General features: G+C 38.6%; 1 protein-coding gene across 17 annotated transcripts in view; it reads right to left on the bottom strand.

Moving 5' to 3' along the window:
• The window catches only part of SYNE1 (spectrin repeat containing nuclear envelope protein 1), a 464,420-nt gene that overhangs the window by 89,938 nt on the left and 355,879 nt on the right, over window positions 1-18,603 (bottom strand). For all 17 annotated transcript variants that reach the window (XM_013056743.2, XM_013056751.2, XM_013056755.2 and 14 more), the window contains 13 exons: window positions 17,048-17,248; window positions 14,481-14,654; window positions 13,453-13,584; window positions 12,579-12,775; window positions 11,723-11,855; window positions 11,210-11,392; window positions 9,867-10,016; window positions 8,960-9,136; window positions 8,406-8,561; window positions 4,055-4,210; window positions 2,651-2,821; window positions 762-895; window positions 177-381 (listed from right to left, as the gene is read on the bottom strand). In XM_013056743.2, coding sequence (XP_012912197.1) covers window positions 177-381; window positions 762-895; window positions 2,651-2,821; window positions 4,055-4,210; window positions 8,406-8,561; window positions 8,960-9,136; window positions 9,867-10,016; window positions 11,210-11,392; window positions 11,723-11,855; window positions 12,579-12,775; window positions 13,453-13,584; window positions 14,481-14,654; window positions 17,048-17,248 — 2,169 coding nt within the window. The remainder of the gene's footprint in view (window positions 1-176; window positions 382-761; window positions 896-2,650; window positions 2,822-4,054; window positions 4,211-8,405; window positions 8,562-8,959; window positions 9,137-9,866; window positions 10,017-11,209; window positions 11,393-11,722; window positions 11,856-12,578; window positions 12,776-13,452; window positions 13,585-14,480; window positions 14,655-17,047; window positions 17,249-18,603) is intronic.

Raw genomic sequence — 18,603 nt, 5'->3', positions numbered from 1 at the left:
TAACTGGGTTCTGAAACCCCAGCAGGGCTCTTTGGTACTTAAAACCATTTTTGGATAGCTGTCCCACATACTGAGGCATACCAGAAGCTTGCACACATCAGCCCTGGCCTTGCTAAACTTGAGATGGCTGAGAATGGCATGGGGGGCGGGGGGAACACTAGAGTCGCCAAACATACATTGCAATCTTCGATCCACGTCGCAACCTCGTCATCAGCAATGTCCTTGTTGGTGGCCGCCTTCAGGAGCTCGTTGGTTCGGTCGTCCTGCTGCTGCAGCGCAGAGGCACACTGCTTTGAGTAGTCCCCGTACCTCTGCCAAAGCTGAAGTAGGGCTTTGCTGGCGTGCAGCTGCTCAGCGATCTCTTCCAGCAAGTTATTCCATCTGGAAACAATAGCCAACACTCACGGGCAGATTAGCACCTCTTACCAAATGCTGTTATTTGCTCTTTTATTTTTGACAATCCTGCTTCACGTGAATATGGGAATAATTCAGAGATGTCTCATTTCTCTTTGACACAATGCCCACTCACAGTTCAAGGGCAGATAATAGAAATGAGGTAATCTTTGGGTAGACAGCAGTGTTCATCTATTTCTAAGTCTCTTCACTACACTTAGTTACCTTCAATTCATTTGTGAAAATTGAAACATGAGTAGAATAGAATGTAGAAAGCTCAAATTCAAAATGCCTTAATTCTGTGGTTATTTGTCATAAGGCTGTGATATAAATAATGCATAACAATGCAAAATGAGCATGTTCCATACCTCATATTGACATCTTTTAATGTATTGGTAAGAGTTTCTGTCACAGGCGGGTGACACTCTTTAAACAGTTGGTTGGTGACAGAGCCAAACCTCTGTAAGTTCTTTTCCTGTTTTTCCAGATCATCTTGAAGATTCTGCCCCAAAATTTAAAAAAAAAAGTGCCACAGATGACATGACAGTATGTAAATTCTAATAATTGTTTAAAAGTAAATTATAGCTATTTCTATAACTATGTACATATAAATATATAAACCATGATTTTGTTCTGATGCTTTGTAAATTTTCTTTCAATCATTGTTTCTTCTTTTATAATTTGGTTCTCAAAGGTGTGAAAAGAGATTCCTAACAGCTAAACGTTCTTACAGTAGCATCTGGAATTCTGCTGGGAAAGCTCACATGAGTCCCTTGTCTGTCTCCTAGTAGGAAGCTAGGGCCATGATCTGGACGCAGTCTGTCTCACTGGATCTCTTTGCTATTCAAAGTCAAAACCCTGGTCCCCATTTTATTACATATCTAGAGTTCTTCTACAGGAAACTCCAGATAATCAGACCTTAAGAAGTCCTAACTTTCCTGAGTACCACTTGTAAGTTCTATCTCTGGGTGTTCTTCCTTCCAAAGAATACTTATTACACAGGCTACAGACTTGGCACAGTCTTCTACCAAGGACTAGCGAAGGATCTTGAAGAAAGGCACTTCCCTGCAAATACTGCTGGAGGGCTAGACTCAGTTCTTAACAAAACCCCATAGGTGACGGAGGCTACAAAAACCCAGTTCTATTTAAGACTATCTGATTGCCATCAAATCAAAACCCTTTCATATCTTAAGACAGCATGTGCTGGTGTTAAATACAGAACAGGCTAAATTAAAAAGTACTTCTAATCACCTCAAAATCATAAAATCTGTTTTCAGACTTACTAGTCTCAAAGCAAGTTTTAATGATTCTCAGTATCTACAACAACTCTTTAAGGTTTAAAGAAATTGTGGATACACACATTTTATCTCTCCTCCCTCCTATGCCACCCTCGAGAAAAGGCATTCCCTGATCAGAGCATGTGTGGATGAGGTTCAGCAACACGGAGACTTTCATAGCCAAGCCAGGGAAGTGGACGGACGTCTGGAGGGCACATGCTGGGCTCCTGCTGGTGTCCCGTCCCTTGAGGGCCTACCCTGCCCATCTCGTGTCCCTGTCTGCATGAGCTAGCCAGGGAGAATGAGTGGCCACAGGTGAGAGAGCGCCCAGTCAGTGAGTGGTGTGCAGGGCAGTGAGGGCAGCAGCTGATTTGAAGGCAGGGGCCTGAGGTAGGAGACAGTGCTCTGCACAGTCAAACAGCAGCCTCAATCCTGCATGAGTTCGGTGATGACGGGCACCCAGGAAACTAAGCAGGAAGTGTTAGAAAAAGAGGCTTATGTGCACGCATCGGACAGACGACTGATACTAAACCGAATGAAAGGAAAACAGGTTAATAGTTTACACGTTTACCATTTTGGCTATCTTTCTCTTTGCTTTCTTTTTGTTCCCTTAGAATATGTTTGGAGAAGCAGGATAAAGAGAGAAAGGGAAGACATAAAGGCAGCAGCAATAGATCAAGGAGGTTGGCTGGATGTAAAATCATTTTATAAAATGTATTCATGGGGAGATTTATATCACAGAATTTAAAAAATCGTTTAGTTATATAGCAACTAAAAACCATTTAGTTATACAGCAATCCAGAAATTTGGTGCCCATGGGAAAAGTTACAAACAAAGCAGGTAGGATTAATTTCAAGTATTTAAAAATAATTAAATGCCAACAATATACAGCAACATTCCAGGGTGCTGTTCAAGTTTGCTTTTTTTTAAATTTTCTCAAATTCACAAGAGTATCAAGATGGGTTACATTCATTCCTTACCTGAAGATTGTCTACCTGAACTTGTACTGCTTCTAAAGAACCAGTCAGCAGACGGAAGCGGGACAGAGAGTATTTCGCCTCCATGAGGTAGCTGTTGATCTCGTCAAAGGCTACCTTGTGATTATTCCATTGGTCGAACACGGACTTCAGCAGTATCTTTAATTGTCCAACCTTTTGAAAGAGATAGGTGTTTCTTAGAATTGCATATTTAAAATTTTAAATATTTAAAGTGATAGCATACATATTTAACTGATGGAAACATTAATATATAAGAACTTCCTCAGGGTTTCAGGCATTATAAAGAAATGAGAAAAAAAAAAAGACTTGAGAGATGGCCACAATGAAATGTATGTCTTTTTGTGAATTTTGATCACTCAGTCTAAATTAAAATGCTTTAAAAGGTAACTTACAACCTTTGTATGTAAATATATGTAATATATATGCTATATATCTATGAAATATAAAAATGATAGAAGATCAATATATTTAATTTGGAAATATATTATTATTTTAAATACATTGTTATTATTTTAAATGCATTAACTCATTTAGTCCTTGTAACAACCTTATGGGACGGGTGTGATTATAATTCCCATCCTATAGATAAAAAACCAGAGGCACAATGAGGTTATGAAAATCACCCAAGATCATACTTCTGGACTAAGAGAAATCTAGGCAGTCTGGTCCCAGGAAATGAAATAAAAATCTGTCTATCTAGCTAGCTAGCTAGCTATCTCCTCCCTCATTCTCCTCCATCTCTTTTTATCTCACATATGCACGTTCTCAAACACACACAGACACACACACACATGCACGCACACTCAAATTTATATCTTAAGACAAAACATCTAAGAACATTCTTTCCTGAGACTTATCTGCAACAGAAAATTCAGGCTCTTAGTTTGGTCTGTGTCATTTGGAAAGACCTCTACTTTGGATTTCCCAAAGGTCACCCTTAATCTTCTAAATGTAATCCTGGGGTTATTAAAAGAGTAATGTTTATAATAATTCATAATAATGTACATCATAATAATGGTTTATGATAGGAAATAGCCAAAGCTAGATTTTATTTTTAAAAAGAGGTTAATAGGGGTGCCTGGGTGGCTCAGCCGGGAAGCATCTGACTTGGATTTGGCTCAGGTCAGATCTTCCAGGTGGGGAGATGGGATAAAACCCGTGTTGGGTTTCACACTCAGTGTGGAGTCCGCTTCCCCTCCGCTTCTCCCCCTGTACATGCATGCGTGCTCTCCCTTTCTCTCACACACATAAATAATAATCTCAGTTAATGAAGTAGACTTAATACAAAAAGATAATGTAGAGGTTCCATCACTATTTACTCAGTTATTTTAGGAAAACTAAAATGCCATGACATGTTTGGAGCCCAGTCTCCTCCAGCAATATTACCATGCGGTCTAAATTAGCCCATGTTTGCCTGAGCTCCCTCAGGGTGTTCAGGACAACACCAGAGACTTCTTCTTTCTTGTTCTGAATCAAAGCAAGTCCATTCTGCTCAATTTTCTCCACCTCTTTTTCTTTTGCTTTAATCAAATCTTCTAGATCCTGAAAGATTAAAATAGTCATTTTAAATTGTTCTATTATGGACCTCTGTGGCACGCACGACAGCCTGATATCCCCCCAAGTTTAAGCCAAATTTGATTACTTAATAGAGACATGATAACGTGTAATTCTTTTCAAAAAGTTAGAAGAAAAGAAATATATGTGGGAAATGGTAATATGATTTATATTCTTAAATTCATGTCGGGAAAGTTAAAATAGTCCTAGGCCAAAGGATAAAATGCAATAGGATGGTATTCTTGGTATCTGAGTTTAGTTACATTTCTGCTACTATGAAGCTGTGCCACTTTTAAGTTAGAAACTGCCACTGGGTTTGTTTCTTCAGACAGAAAATCAGAATCTCTTTTAGCCTTTCTTTCTCTCGGATTCTATGTGATTCTGAAAGATTATGGGCTTTTTTTTTTTTTTTTTTTTTTTTTTAATGAGTCAAACTCTTACTTTCTTTGGGATGTGCATTTATAACAGTACAAAATCTTCAAGAAAGAAAATACAACGAGGCAACGTTCTAGAGATCATCCTTAATCATACATTATAATCCCACTTACATTTTAATGCCATTGGAAACTTTGGAAAGCTCAGTATAGCAGGCTGAGCCTGCTATTAACATTTTATGGATGAATAAATGGGAGATCAGGTCACACAACCTGTCTTGGGTTACAGAGCTGGGGAGGCCAGGAAATGGGATGAGACCTCAAGCCTCCTGAGCCTACTGACTCCCAGCACAGTGTTGGAGGCGAGTCCCCAGATGGGACTTGTGGAAAGGGTGTAAATCCCAAGTTTGGGCAATGTGAGAAGTCATATATTAAAGCATGGGTGCATTCTTATATTCAGAAGCGTATCTCCAGAATTTGAGATGTAGATATGTAGGCCTTGGAGGGTAAAGTGAAGAAAATCCCCAAATAATAAACATGAAAAACATCTTTAAGCTGTTAAAAACTTGGCAAATGTAGGATAGTATTGTCAGTTATTTTGTAATCAGCTATGAGTCAGTACTGATTTATGTATTTTTCTCTCCTTAATTATCATGAGGCTACTTTTTTCTTGATGTATTAATTAGAAATTCATGCAATTGGTAGCCTGAGGAAATCATTTTTGTTTTTAATATTGTGCTTTCACTTCCACTTCATAATTCTGTCAATATTTTGACAGCTTTGATAATTAACCAGAGAATGGAATATAGTGATTACTAGAGTTACGGGTCCTTTATACAGTATGGAGAACATCATTAATTTTACTATTTAAGGATTTCTCTCTCTACTTCTTTGAAAAGGTAACCATAAACAATCCTTTCGACATGTCTTTAATATGATTCTAAAATCCAGCCACTGGAATTAAATTTATCTTATTCATCCATAGATGTTAACTTTTTTAAGGAACAATATTAAATGAATGATCCGTTGCTTAAAAACACAACTCTAAAATGGCCTGCCTGCTTATGTTGGCATCAAAGCAAATCCCAGGAAGGAAACAAGACTGAAATATATATTTTGTACAAAACGAAAATGTGTTTTCCTTTCCTTTCAATAATAATTAAAAGACGATTTTGTTTCTGATCAATGAAGAAAAAAGCCAAACCTAACATTTTTTTGCTACAATAAATCACTCTTAACCTAAGTTAATTCATAAATATTATTTTTTATGTTGGTTTAAATTAATAAATCACCTCTGAAAGAGTGGGAAAATATTCAAGATGTTTTAAACAAAATAAAGCTTAAATCCAGTCACCGATTTAAGTCTGCTGGCTTGAATTTCACACTTCGGTCCAGAGGAACAATTTCTCAAAAATGACAATAAATTTTTATCAAGGTTTGTGGTACTGCCAAATAGAACCTGCCATTAAGCTGTTGTGATTTTTATGTGATGCCCAAAATAACTGTGTGGGTTACTCTCATTCTGTTCTTTGTTTAAAAAAAAAAAATGACTACATTTGAAATTATTAATTGGCATTGTGTGTGAAGGTCTTTAAACCACATTTTAAGCTTTTCCTCCTGACACTGCCTGGTGTGACCTTCTATGAGACTAAAATTTGGGTCTGGAAAAGAGTACAACTTGGCCAAGCTTCCACTACATTTTCTGATAGTAACGCCTCTGTTAAATAGAAGACACGGCCATGAAAAGAAACAAAATGGAAAAATGGCAGGAAAAAAGTATATGAAAGAGAAGAGAAAAATAGTGAGAAAAAGTAGGAGAGAAAGAAGAAAAAAAGGAAAAGTTAAAGTATTATTTCAGTTTTAACGGAAAAGTTTATCACAAGGACATAACAAAGAAGCACTAATCTTACTGATGTTCACACTTAAATGATCTTTTAACTTGAATGGAAACATTTTAATTTAGGAACTTAAGAGGTCTGACTTCTCCCTCAAAGTAAAATTGTGAAATTCTGGATTTTTTTGTACATTTTGATATATAAAATTGGTGGCCAAAATTAGAAACACTACTAGTCCTTGGAAAACAGGAAATGCAGTGAAAATCACTGATACATAGTTTCAGTCCTCAGTGTTCTACACACCCGTCTTCTGATGTGAAGCATTTTTTAAAAACTTCTAGGTATTTCTCTATATGATGGTTTTCTTTGTCACTTTTACACACTCTGGAAATGACAATCCATTAGATTGTCAGCCCAGCACAAGGGCATCTGCTTTTCCTTTTCTGAATGGAAAAGCTTTCACCAAGAGCTTAAATATATCTCTCTTTACATGTGTCCTCAGAAAAAAAAAATGCTAAGAAAAAAAATGCTAGTTGGAAGGAAGATCATTATGAAAGGTCTCTCAAGATTTGGGGAAAGGAGTGTTTCTATAAAACTACTTCACAGCTGAGTCTTCAACTGGTCTTTGAAAGCACTACAGAGAACCATCACAGCTAATCTGTACATTAAAAATTATTGTATTATTTTAAAGTTTTACTATAGCACTACCTGTAATAACTCACATTTCTTTTGTATAAACAAGAACACCTGGGCAAACGTTAAGTGTTCCAAAGTCACTGGAAGACATTTAGAGTATGCTCACTCCATCTGAACTGGAGATTCTTATCACTAACAACAGAACAAGCAGAAGCTGTTGAATGCTTCCCGTGGAACATGGGAGAAGGCACCATGGTCACCTGTGAAGCACTCAGCTCCTTAGAGCTGATAACCGAATTCCTGCAAGTCTCTAGTGTTAACTTCCCTTTACAGGAGATACAGATGAGAGAAAACCAATGTCAATGACATCTTAAAAGAAGTCCACAGGCTAATCCCAAATCCGGGCCAGTCTACAGGTCCTGCAACAAGTTAATTGTATTTAAAAATTTTTTAAAAATACTAAAGGACAAGGGATGTTAGAGAGGAGAAGTGAGTTGGGGTAAATTGGAAGGGGAGGTGAATCGCGAGAGACTATGGACTCTGAAAACAATCTGAGGGGTCTGAAGGGGTGGGGGGTGGGAGGTCGGGGTACTAGGTGGTGGGTATTACAGAGGGCACGGATTGCATGGAGCACTGGGTGTGTTGCAAAAATAATGAATACCGTTATGCTGATAATAAAAAATAAATTAAAAACAAAACAAACCAGAACTTGACTTAATAAAGTTTCTTTCTACCAGGAAAAAAAAAATACTAAAGAGGCTTTAGAGATCTGATAACAAATGTGGCACGTGGACATTTTTGTACCCTTACGTGATAGATTAACTGGAAAAAAAAAAGACATTTTAAAGAAAACTGAAGAAACAATATTATGAATTGAGCATTGATTGATATTAAAGGATTATTGTTAAAGTTTTTGTGGTGATAATGATGTTATGGATATATAAGAAAACGTCAGTTTCTTAGAGATGTGTATTGTGGTAGGCAGGAAGAAAATAACATGACATCTGGGGTTTACTGGAAAATATTTAAGAAAAGAAATAATTCAGGCAAAGACATCAAAATCTTAACTATTAAATCTGATGATCAGTATAGAAGGGTTAGAAGCATTCTCTCTACTTAGGAGTATGTCTCGAAATTCTCATAATTTCAAATTATTTTAAATAGGTGAAAGTATGTAATGGTTAAAAAAAAAAACTCTATAAACTCACATAATCCAAGAAATTCATTACTGAGCAAAACTTTTTTCAGTATTTCATCTCAACTGCCAGGGCCTGAGTCTTCCTTTGGCCTATGCCATGAAACCGTGACATTCGCCTGTCAGCCACCTGGACAAGTTACCTGACAGTCTTTCATTGCATTCTGAACTGAAGCCTGATCTCCAATGCGATGCTGTTGCTTTAGTCTGTTTTCCTGGGTTTCATACCAAGCTTTCAGACTTTGTACATCATTTTCATATTCTGACCAAGATTCCAATAAGCCTTCCAACATCTGGATCTGAAAAAAAAATGACATGTGTAATTTTATTTTAAACTCAAGACACTATTAGCTTTAAATTAAGAATTCTTCAAATACAGTTTATTGTATGTATGTTTAAGAAATAAATCTTACCAAGTGTGAATCAGTGGCTAGTGTTGGTAAGAAAGTAAAGAAGTCAACTTAAAGGGAAGGCAAAGTTAAGAGGCATCTTTAGAAAAAGTAAAACAACATGTAGTAGGTGAAGAGTAGAGGATGTGTAAGAGAAAATAATTAACAAGAGTAAAGAGTGTTTAGAGCAACGAGATGCAGTGACGTCCCCTGCAGTAATGTTTGCATGCTATGTGTAGCATGAATTTTCTTTACAGAGTGTGCCTGTTCTTGGTGTTTTCATGTAATTATGGACAGGAGAGGCTTACCTTCTCAGTTACGAGACCCTGCAGGATTTGCCAACTTTTGTTCATGGCTCCCAGTTGCTCAGCAAAATCAGTCTTATCACTGCGTTTACTTTCCACATCCTGACTACTGATCTGTAGCACGGACTGATTCACAAAATCAACTGTCAACTGTTTACAGTTAATATCTATCTTAAAACCCTGAAAAGGGAAGGGAGAAAATAAGAAAACAAGGTTATGCATATAAATATCTTATATTTCATCAGGAATGGGGGAGCCTCAAGTAACCTTAAGATTCATATTATCATTTCCATGATTTAGTCCAAATGGCAAAATCTGTATATATTTACAATAAGGCATTACTATCAGAAGCTCATTACAGATCACATATGACATCCTGAATTTACAAATATGTTGAATATGAATACATGGGCATATTTTAGGTAGAGGATGTAGAATTGGATAAATTGTATAATCTCACTATAACATATTTATCAATGATACCATTTTCTTCTTTAGAATGACCTTTTTTGTTTCAGATGTAGAACTCAGTTATTCAGCATTGGCTTATAACACTGAGTGCTCGTCACATCATAGGTTGTTCTTACCTCCCATCACCCAGTTACCCCACGCCCCCACCCATCTCCCCTTCAGCAACCCTCGGTTTGTTTCCCAGAGTTAAGAGTCTCTCATGGTTTGTTTTATCATTTTTTAAATGACACAAAATCATCTTCAAAGCTATTTCTAATACCGGACAACTTTTCCATGTCTACAACTAGGGAGGCAGTTTTCTTACCCTTGTTCCTCTATCTGGTCACTATATTTGAAACACACGCTCCGAAATCTGAGGTCTATAATTTGAGCTTTTTGAATTCTTTTAATAAAATAGTCCTGAAATATGAAAAAATAAAAGGAAAAAATGTCCCATTACCTTATATTTCTGAAGGTATTCATGAATTGCCTTGTAACCTATTGAATTTTTTATATTCTCTTCATCCTTTTGAATAACATTTTCCATGAGAGAAATCCAAGTCATAACTTCAGAAATGGCATGGCGGGAAGGCAGCTTATCCATTTGGAGCTGCCCAACAAGAGACAAAACAAGACACAAGTGTTAAAATTCAAACCAGAATCCTGCCAACCTAAAAATTCTGCATTAATACTTGCCAGTGTACCAACAGAGATAACCATTCTTAATGACATCTTTGGATCTTAACCTCATTAGAAGCCTAAAATTAAACATCAGGCAAACACGGAACAATAATAGTCATCTTATGTTCACTTGACATCCAATACTATAAACATTGTATAAACATTAACTAATTAATCAAAATACCAGTAAGAAGAAAATATTATTCTTATTTTATAGCTAGTTTTATGAGTTAAAAAAAATTTAACTACAAAACATTCAACAGATGTATTTTATTAATTATCCTGTAAAAATTTCTGTGTATTATGACTCAGGAATGTTAAAGGAAGAAAGAAAAATACCACACTACAAACTATCATTTTCTAGATTTTTTGGCACTCTAATATTTATTCCTAAGAGCATGGCCAATTTCCTTACTCTTTAACTAAAATATACTTAGAATTCTGACTCTTACTTGATCGATCATATATTTTTGTAGATATTTATTATAATGATTTGGAGAAACAAAAACCATCATTTAAAATACTTATGGGCTTCTATGTGGTGTGGGAAGACACAGAGATGAATGTGAGATGTTTCCTGCCCCTAGAAATGCGTTGCTGCTGATTAGGAGGGTAAGACAGATCTCAAACACGGCTATCATACCTGGTAGAGGGATGCATCCCAAAGAAAGAGAAACATACACTGTCTGGGATACGGGGAAGGGAGGTGTATTTCCAGATAAGGAAAGTGCATACTTATTGAATGTCAATTGTCCTATTATAGGTGAGATTATAGGTCTTTTATACGTATTGTGATTGAATCCTCAGAACTACTCACTTTAGGAGGGAAGTGTAATCTCTCACATTTTACTCATGAGAAAACAGTTTAAACAAGGCCAGATGAAGGTTCTGTTCTACATCCCACACACACAGACAATAAAGAAGTCCTTGGAAGATATGACATTTATACATATGGCTTTACAGAACAGTTCACTTTTAGTATGCAGAACAATGAAAGAGAAAAGGCAAGATGTCCATGATAAAGCTGATTTAAATTTCTAAGTATAAGCAGGGTTAGCTCTCTTTCCATTGAATACTGCTTAAATCAACTATTATGATTTAAACTTATGATTATTTCTATACCTGGTGGAGCTTCTCCTGTACAGTGGGAATATTTGTCAGCAGGTCAGTCCACTGGCTCTCAATGTGTGACAGCTCTGAACGTAGGGCAGCTGTGTCCACTTTCTTTAATCGAAGAAGCTGATTTCCAGTGCTCATAACAGATGATTTCAGGGAAGATTTGGCATCCACTTCTTTGGAAAACTCCTAAATGAAGTAGCAATGTTCAAACTGGGAGTAAATAGACTGACCTTTAATTTAAGAAAAGAGAACCATTTACTATGTAAACAATTTTTCTTTACATCTTGAAGGGGAGTTACGGTAAGCACTCCAGAGAAAAACAAAAGCAGCACACCATCGCCTTGAACGAAAGCCAACAACATAGCCATTCCTTGAAAACTGCTTTAATGAGGGAATGCTGAAGCCTATTATTTTGCACAACGATTGACCACACATAGTTAACATGGACAAATTCTCTCTGGGTTGGCTTACTAAGTATAGAAAATTTAATCAAATGATTTAGAACCTTAGGCTTACCAGGAAAGCATTTAGATGATCACGGACCATTTCCAGTTCTTGTGGGACTGTCACAGATTGTTGAGTCCAAAATTCTAGCCTGTCTTTTGCAGATTGTAACCAGTGAGTAAGTTCTGCAGATTCACTTTGATATCTGTAATTATATTAATGAGCCTACTGAGTAAACAACCAATATATCTCTTCTGGTAACCCATCTTATACAGCAATGTCAATTTTAAAACAAGAGGTTTGGGAGAATAATCTCTTGCATTCACACTCTCAACTACCCTTTCAATTTATACTGTAAGCAAGTTTCAGTTTTCCCATTTCTAAGCTGAATGTAAATATATATATATATGTATACACACACACACATATAAATATGTATATACATACATACATACCTTTATATACCTACTATATACACATACTTACTCCTTCAAATTGAGGCTATTTAGAAAATAGTAAAGTTCTTAAAAATAAAGGTGGTGTAGAAATAGTGTTTCACTATGTAAAATCAGTCTGCCCTCGAGAAACTTTACTTTCTCAAACACACTTTCCTTCTACCTCTCCTTCTAAGGTTTTACTTTGACCATCCATGTATAGTCCATAGGCAAATGTCCAAGTTAAAGTGCATTAGGGACTTGCTTCCCTGCCCGCTTCTAATTCCTTGTTTATACAATTACGTAAGAATCCAAGTGGGGGTTTTGTTTTTGCCTTTGTTTTCCAAAATACAAAATAAGTGCCCAGATAAGAGATCATCTTTTTCACGTCTCACGCCCACTGATCTTAAATGCCTATATTAAATATTAAATATTAAATGCCCTATAAAGACTCCTCACTAATCTACAGTGATATATAATAGTCACCGTGTTACCTGGTCCAGTGTTTCAACACTGTTTCCAATCTGTGAAGCTCCTTTGACACTTTGTTGGTATTATTTAACCAGTGTTCTCCAAGTTGATTTAGCTGGCTTTCTAGATCTGAGCAGCTAATGGATATGAGCAGTCGTTTCCCGTCATCTAATACCTGATATAATTTGGGCTGGTATTCATTAAGGCTGGATTTCAAATGCTAAAATTGATTGAAAGTACTGGGTTAAAAGTTTGGATGATGCAATTTTTCTCTTTAAGAATTACAGTATCTCCGGTGCCCCATAAAGTTCCCACGCCCTGTTAGTCAGACTTCAACTATGTGCTCCCAAGTAAGATTAGAAACTTTGAAATGGCTCATCCATATCTAAGTATAGATGTTACTCTTTCTTCTTCCTTTTCTTTTTTCATTTTTTTCCTTTTCTTTCTTTTCCTTCTCTCCTCTCTTCTCCTTCCCCCCACACTCCTCGCCTACCCCCGTTCCTTCCCTCCCCGCCCCCCACTCCTTTCCTTTCTTCTTTTTGTAGTAACGTCCGGTACCTTTAAAACTATGAAGCTGTAAGAATACCATGACACCAGCATAACAACACAGAAAATGCTTGGTGGCGGCTGAATTTTCAAAGAGCTCTCTTGTTTAAAAAAAAAAAAAAAGAAGAAGAAGAAGAAGAAGAAGAAGAAAGATCTTTCTTATGTTCTATTATAAAGCAAACACTTAAAATCTATCTGCTTTCAACAATGTCAACAGCTTGAAATAAAAGTAAAAATACTTAATGAAATATTTGATTTCAAGTCTGCTTAGATTCCACATTAAAACCGTGGGAAAGTTTCGAAAGAAGACGTGGCCACTTCTCCCACACCGAGATGCCCTGGGACGCTGACCTGGTAGAGCGTTATGCGCTCGATGAGCCTGCCCTCGCTCTCTTCCACCAGCCCCACGCTCGGGATGCTGCTTTCCACCGCCTCCAGCTGTCTGCTGAGCTCCTGGTGGGCTTCATCCAAATGAGACCATGTCTAGAAACATAGTATCGGTCTGTGAGCTAAAGAACTGTCCTCCAGGAACAGGGTCCTCTTTTGTGTGCAAAAATAGGCTTTCAACAGATTCTCTTTAAAGTTATGTGGGAGCTGTTTATAGTGGGGGTTTGCTCTGAGACGCTTCTCTGAAGCACGTGAATCAGATGGCGGCCCCCAAAAACACTGTGAACGGGATTTCGATCTGCAACCAATCTGCTGTGTGAACACGGGCAAGTTACTAAACCTCTCTGACCCTCATTTATAACATTAAAAAAATGGGGCTAATATAACTCTCTTGTCCGTCATGAGGATTAAATGGAATGATTGTACCCAGGGCACCTGGAACACAGCAGGCCTCTGATATGCACGGTTTCATTCTTTACCATAGTGGCGATGCGCGTATGATTTAAGCAAAGGGGAAGAGGGTGCTTACTTCATATAGTAAAGTGACTACGTGACATTCACAAATAGAAAAAGCTACCACAGGCATTTGAGAAACAGAAATATACAGTGTAGACATTCTACTAAGGAGAAATCCCACACCAGTCACTCCTGAATTCTGATTTTTACTTTAGCCAAAACTGGAGAATCTTTTTAAAAATCATTTGCAGCTTTTTCCAATCCTGTACAGCGAGGTTGGCGGTTTTTTAGTCTGACTGTCAAAACCCTAAGTATCTTCGTGCCCTAACTAAAGTCAGTACGGAGGGAAGCTAGCCGACTCAAGGTGCGGCAGAGCCTTTATCCAACTAGAAATAGAAAGACAAGAGGGTCAGGGCAGAACACACTGCTGAGTCTGAGGGAGTTCCAAAGTTCTACGAGGTGCATGGCATGGGTAAACAGGTCTTGCCTTAATGGCACAGTCGGCTGTGGGGAAGGGAGTCCGTGGACAGTCTCACCTCCAGAATGTACTCCAACTCCACGCCCCTCTTGTGAGCCTGCTTCAGTACCGCGGAAGCCTGTGCCATCAGTTCCGTGTGGAACCGTGTTTCCTGTGGGACTGCAAAGCTGATGATCTTTCTGAAGAGCGTTTCAGTCAAGATCATATGAGATTCCAGGCCCTGAAAGTATTCCTGCAAGTTTTGGAGGAGAGAGAGGTCAGCGACTCAAACGTATCCCATCCGACAACAAAAGCTGCTTTAGACGTGAAAGCTGGTGGAACTCAGTACCGGAGCAGTGTCTCTCCAGCCCGCTGCCCCCCACTTCATGCAGGCACTCACAGCTTCCAGCAGAGAAGGGGGCTTCAGTCCCCTCCACTCAAGGACACCTATACACGCTGGGCTGCGGACACTCTGCCCCCCCCGGACAGAGCTCTTCAGGCGTGACCAGCTGCTAACACAGTTCCTCTGCCCTCTCAAGGCCTCATCCCTGTACAGTCTGGGAGACACTCACGACCCCACCACACACACCGGCCTTCCTTATCCCGGGACACATGAGCTCGCAGCCCCTGTCTTCGGTCTCTGTCTTGACTCTGTACTTCCAAGATGTCCTCACTCTACACATTCATGACTCTCCTTCCTCTGTGTCTAGGCTGGAGCTCTACTTTCCAAATTCCCGGAGCATTCGTTGGGCTCCAATACTCACTGCCAAACACAGCTCGACAAGTACCTATTGGTATTACACAGTTTTAAATTTACCTTATATTATACCCACACACAACAGAAGGATAGGCCTTGGGCAGTCCTACAAACATGTTTCGAAATGTTACTTTTTATATGTAAAAGGCCCTAGAGGAGGTAAACAGGCCTTATCCCATTTTCTGTTCCCTCTACTGTGGGTGAAGCTGAAGACCTACAAACTGATAACAGTGCTTAGTGCTTTACTATATGCAGAAACTCCACCAATCCTTAATGACCAATTCGGTTAACCCTTATAACACGTCTTCGAGGTATGGAATTCTGTTTCCCATTTGGTGGGTGAGGACACGGAACCGCCCAGGCTATAGAACATGCTATGTTCAAGGTCACTGCAGAGCTCTCTGTCAGAAATAGTCTGGTCAAAAGAAGCCAGAATCTTCATTTTTTAACTCACCATTATTATATCAGAGAATCTTAAAGCTCGAAGAGAACTTGGAGGTCATTCAGCCCAACATTCACCAAAAACTGATATTCCTTTTACAACCCGATCTCCCCCTAATGGCCTTGGATGGTCTTCCCATGGCCAGAAGGGTTGTCTGCTCAATGGCAGTGTTCCTCTTAGAGTTCTTTACCTATTGGGCCTACGTCTCTGTTATTTATACTCATTGATCCTAGCTTCCTCTCTGGAATAACTCAGGATGATATTTTATTACTGTTGTCAGAGATTTGAAGAAAACCAGCTGTGAACTTTAAAGCAATGTTTTCAAAGCCAAATGATAAGGCTTTAATAAATCACAAAGTTTTGGACAACAATCTCTGGGAAAAATAGCAAGAAGTACACCCCACCCTCCTCCCCGCCAAAATTCACCTTTATAAGCCACCAGAGCTACATAATGGTAGAATGTTAACTATCTATATCCCAGCGGGCTTTTCAAAATTTCCATGTATGACATTCCTACAGTCTGAGAATTTGGGTTTCTGGACTGGTAAAACTAATCCTTCTGTAGTCATTCCAAAAATGCAAGTTATTTGTGTGCACATTAAACAGGCATTCCTTTCCTAAGGAGCAGTGTCTAACTTGAGCTTGGCAATGGGACATACTGATAGGGCAGCCTCAGGCATACCACGTTTGATCACATAGGAAAAGGACTCTTTGTCCCCAGGAATAAACTCTTTGAGGCCCACAGCAGCCAGAGGAACATGTGCTTATTGGCCAGAAGTGCACAAAGGAGACAGATACCCAGTCCCACAGCTGGGTAGGTAACTCTTCTTTCCCAGGGCACAATGAGAAGCCTTTGGCCAGGACAAGAGAAGCATTCTCTCCAGAATACTTAGGGCTAGATAAATAAATGGACATAAAAGACACAAGGACAAATCAAAAGAGTTAATAAGGAAGCTAGGCACTTTGAAGAAAGTCAAGTTTCCCACTGGTTGCAGTAAATGAAGGGGAAAAGCCTGGTTTATACTGAGGAAGTGGTGATAATTAAAAATTACTAGGAATGGTGGTATTCCTTTTTTTTGTTGTTGTTGTTAATTAAGTTTAAGCTCCGCACCCAGCATCGAATCCAACACAGGGCTTGAACTCATGACCCTGAGATCAAGAACAGAACCAAGATCAAGAGTCAGACACTTAACCAGCTGAGTCACCCAAGTGCCTCTGCATTCTTTTTTAACTCGCAAAGTTATAGGAATGTATCCTCCATATTTTTTCTGTGTTATTTAGTGTCCACAGGTTTGAATATACATTTGGTAACTATTTTAAAGAGTGTTTTATTCAAGGAGGAACTCATAAAATATTAATAATAGGTTTTACTAGGTAGATACAGATCTCAGTGACCGAGAATATGCTTTCACAACTACATTCTCTCTCTCTCTCTCATTCTCTTTACCTTATGTTTATCAAGTAGTTGCTGAATTTCCTCTTTGGAGGACACGATGATTTTCTGGTCACCTGCCATCTTCTCCTGTCCAGTCTCCAGCAGGTCAGCCAGATCTTGTAGGGCCCTTTCATACTGACTCTTAAGTGCGAGATTCTGGTTCAGCCCACTCCGCCGGGAGCCAATGGTCATCATCAGTTCATCGTACATGTCCTACAAAATAGAGACAGTGATACTCACTCTCAATTCATGTGTTGACTCTTTTTAAAAAAATTTTTTTATTTTTTTAATTACTTTTCAGTGTACTAGAATTCATTGTTTATGCACCACACCCAGCACTCCAAGCAATACGTGCCTTCTACAACACCCACCACTAGGCTGGCCCAATCTCCCACCCCCTGCCTCTTCAAAACTCACAAATTGTTTTTCTTTTTATTTTTTTAATAATTTTTAAAATTTTTTTTAAATAAACATATTATGTATTATTAGTCCCAGGGTACAGGTCTGTAAATCGCCAGGTTTACACACTTCACAGCACTCACCATAACACATACCCTTCCCAATGTCTATAACCCCATCCCCCTTCTCCCAAACCCCCTCCCCCCAGCAACCCTCAGTTTGTTTTGTGACATTAAGTGTCTCTTATGGTCTGTCTCCCTCCCGATTCCATCTTGTTTCATTTATTCTTTTCCTACCCCCCCAAACCCCCCATGTTGCATCTCCACTTCCTCATATCAGGGAGATCATATGATAGTTGTCTTTCTCCTATTGACTTATTTCGCTAAGCATAATATCCTCTAGTTCCAGCCATGTCGTCAGAAATGGCAAGATTTCATTTCTTTTGATGGCTGCATAGTATTCCATTATATATTATATATATATATATATATATATATATATATATATATATATACCACATCTTCTTTATCCACTCATCTGTTGATGGACATCTAGGTTCTTTCCATAGTTTGGCTATTATGGACATTGCTGTTATAAACATTCAGGTGCACGTACCCCTTCGGATCACTACGTTTGTATCTTTAGGGTAAATACCCAGTAGGGCAATTGCTGGGTCATAGGGCAGTTCTATTTTCAACATTTTGAGGAACCTCCATGCTGTTTTCCAGAGTGGTCGCACCAGCTTGTATTCCCACCCACAGTGTAGGAGGGTCCCCCTTTCTCCGCATCCTCGCCAGCAAAAACCCTCAGATTGTTTTTCAGAGTCCATAGTCTCTCATGGTTCATCTCCCCCTCCGATTTCCCTTAACTCCCCTCTCCTCTCCATCTCCCCATGTCCTCCATGTTATTCCTTATGCTCCACAAATAAGTGAAACCATATGGTAATTGACTCTCTCTGCTTGACTTATTTCACTCAGCATAATCTCATGTGTTGACTCTTTGCCGAAAGGCACACTACCTACGAAGTCCACAACCCAGCCAAGAACAGTCCCTCAGGTATCGGACCAGTGGTGATACTCTCTATGCAGAGCACTGCCTATCTTTCTCATGATTCTCTTTGAAACTTCCTTCAGAAAAGATAAGCTTAATATTTACAAATTCCAAAGGAT

The sequence above is a fragment of the Mustela putorius genome, unplaced genomic scaffold, assembly GCF_011764305.1.
Source record: "Mustela putorius furo isolate JIRA1106 unplaced genomic scaffold, ASM1176430v1.1 tig00000450_pilon_pilon_pilon, whole genome shotgun sequence".
NCBI lineage: Eukaryota > Metazoa > Chordata > Mammalia > Carnivora > Mustelidae > Mustela > Mustela putorius.
This window is presented reverse-complemented; position numbering and strand designations above follow the sequence as displayed.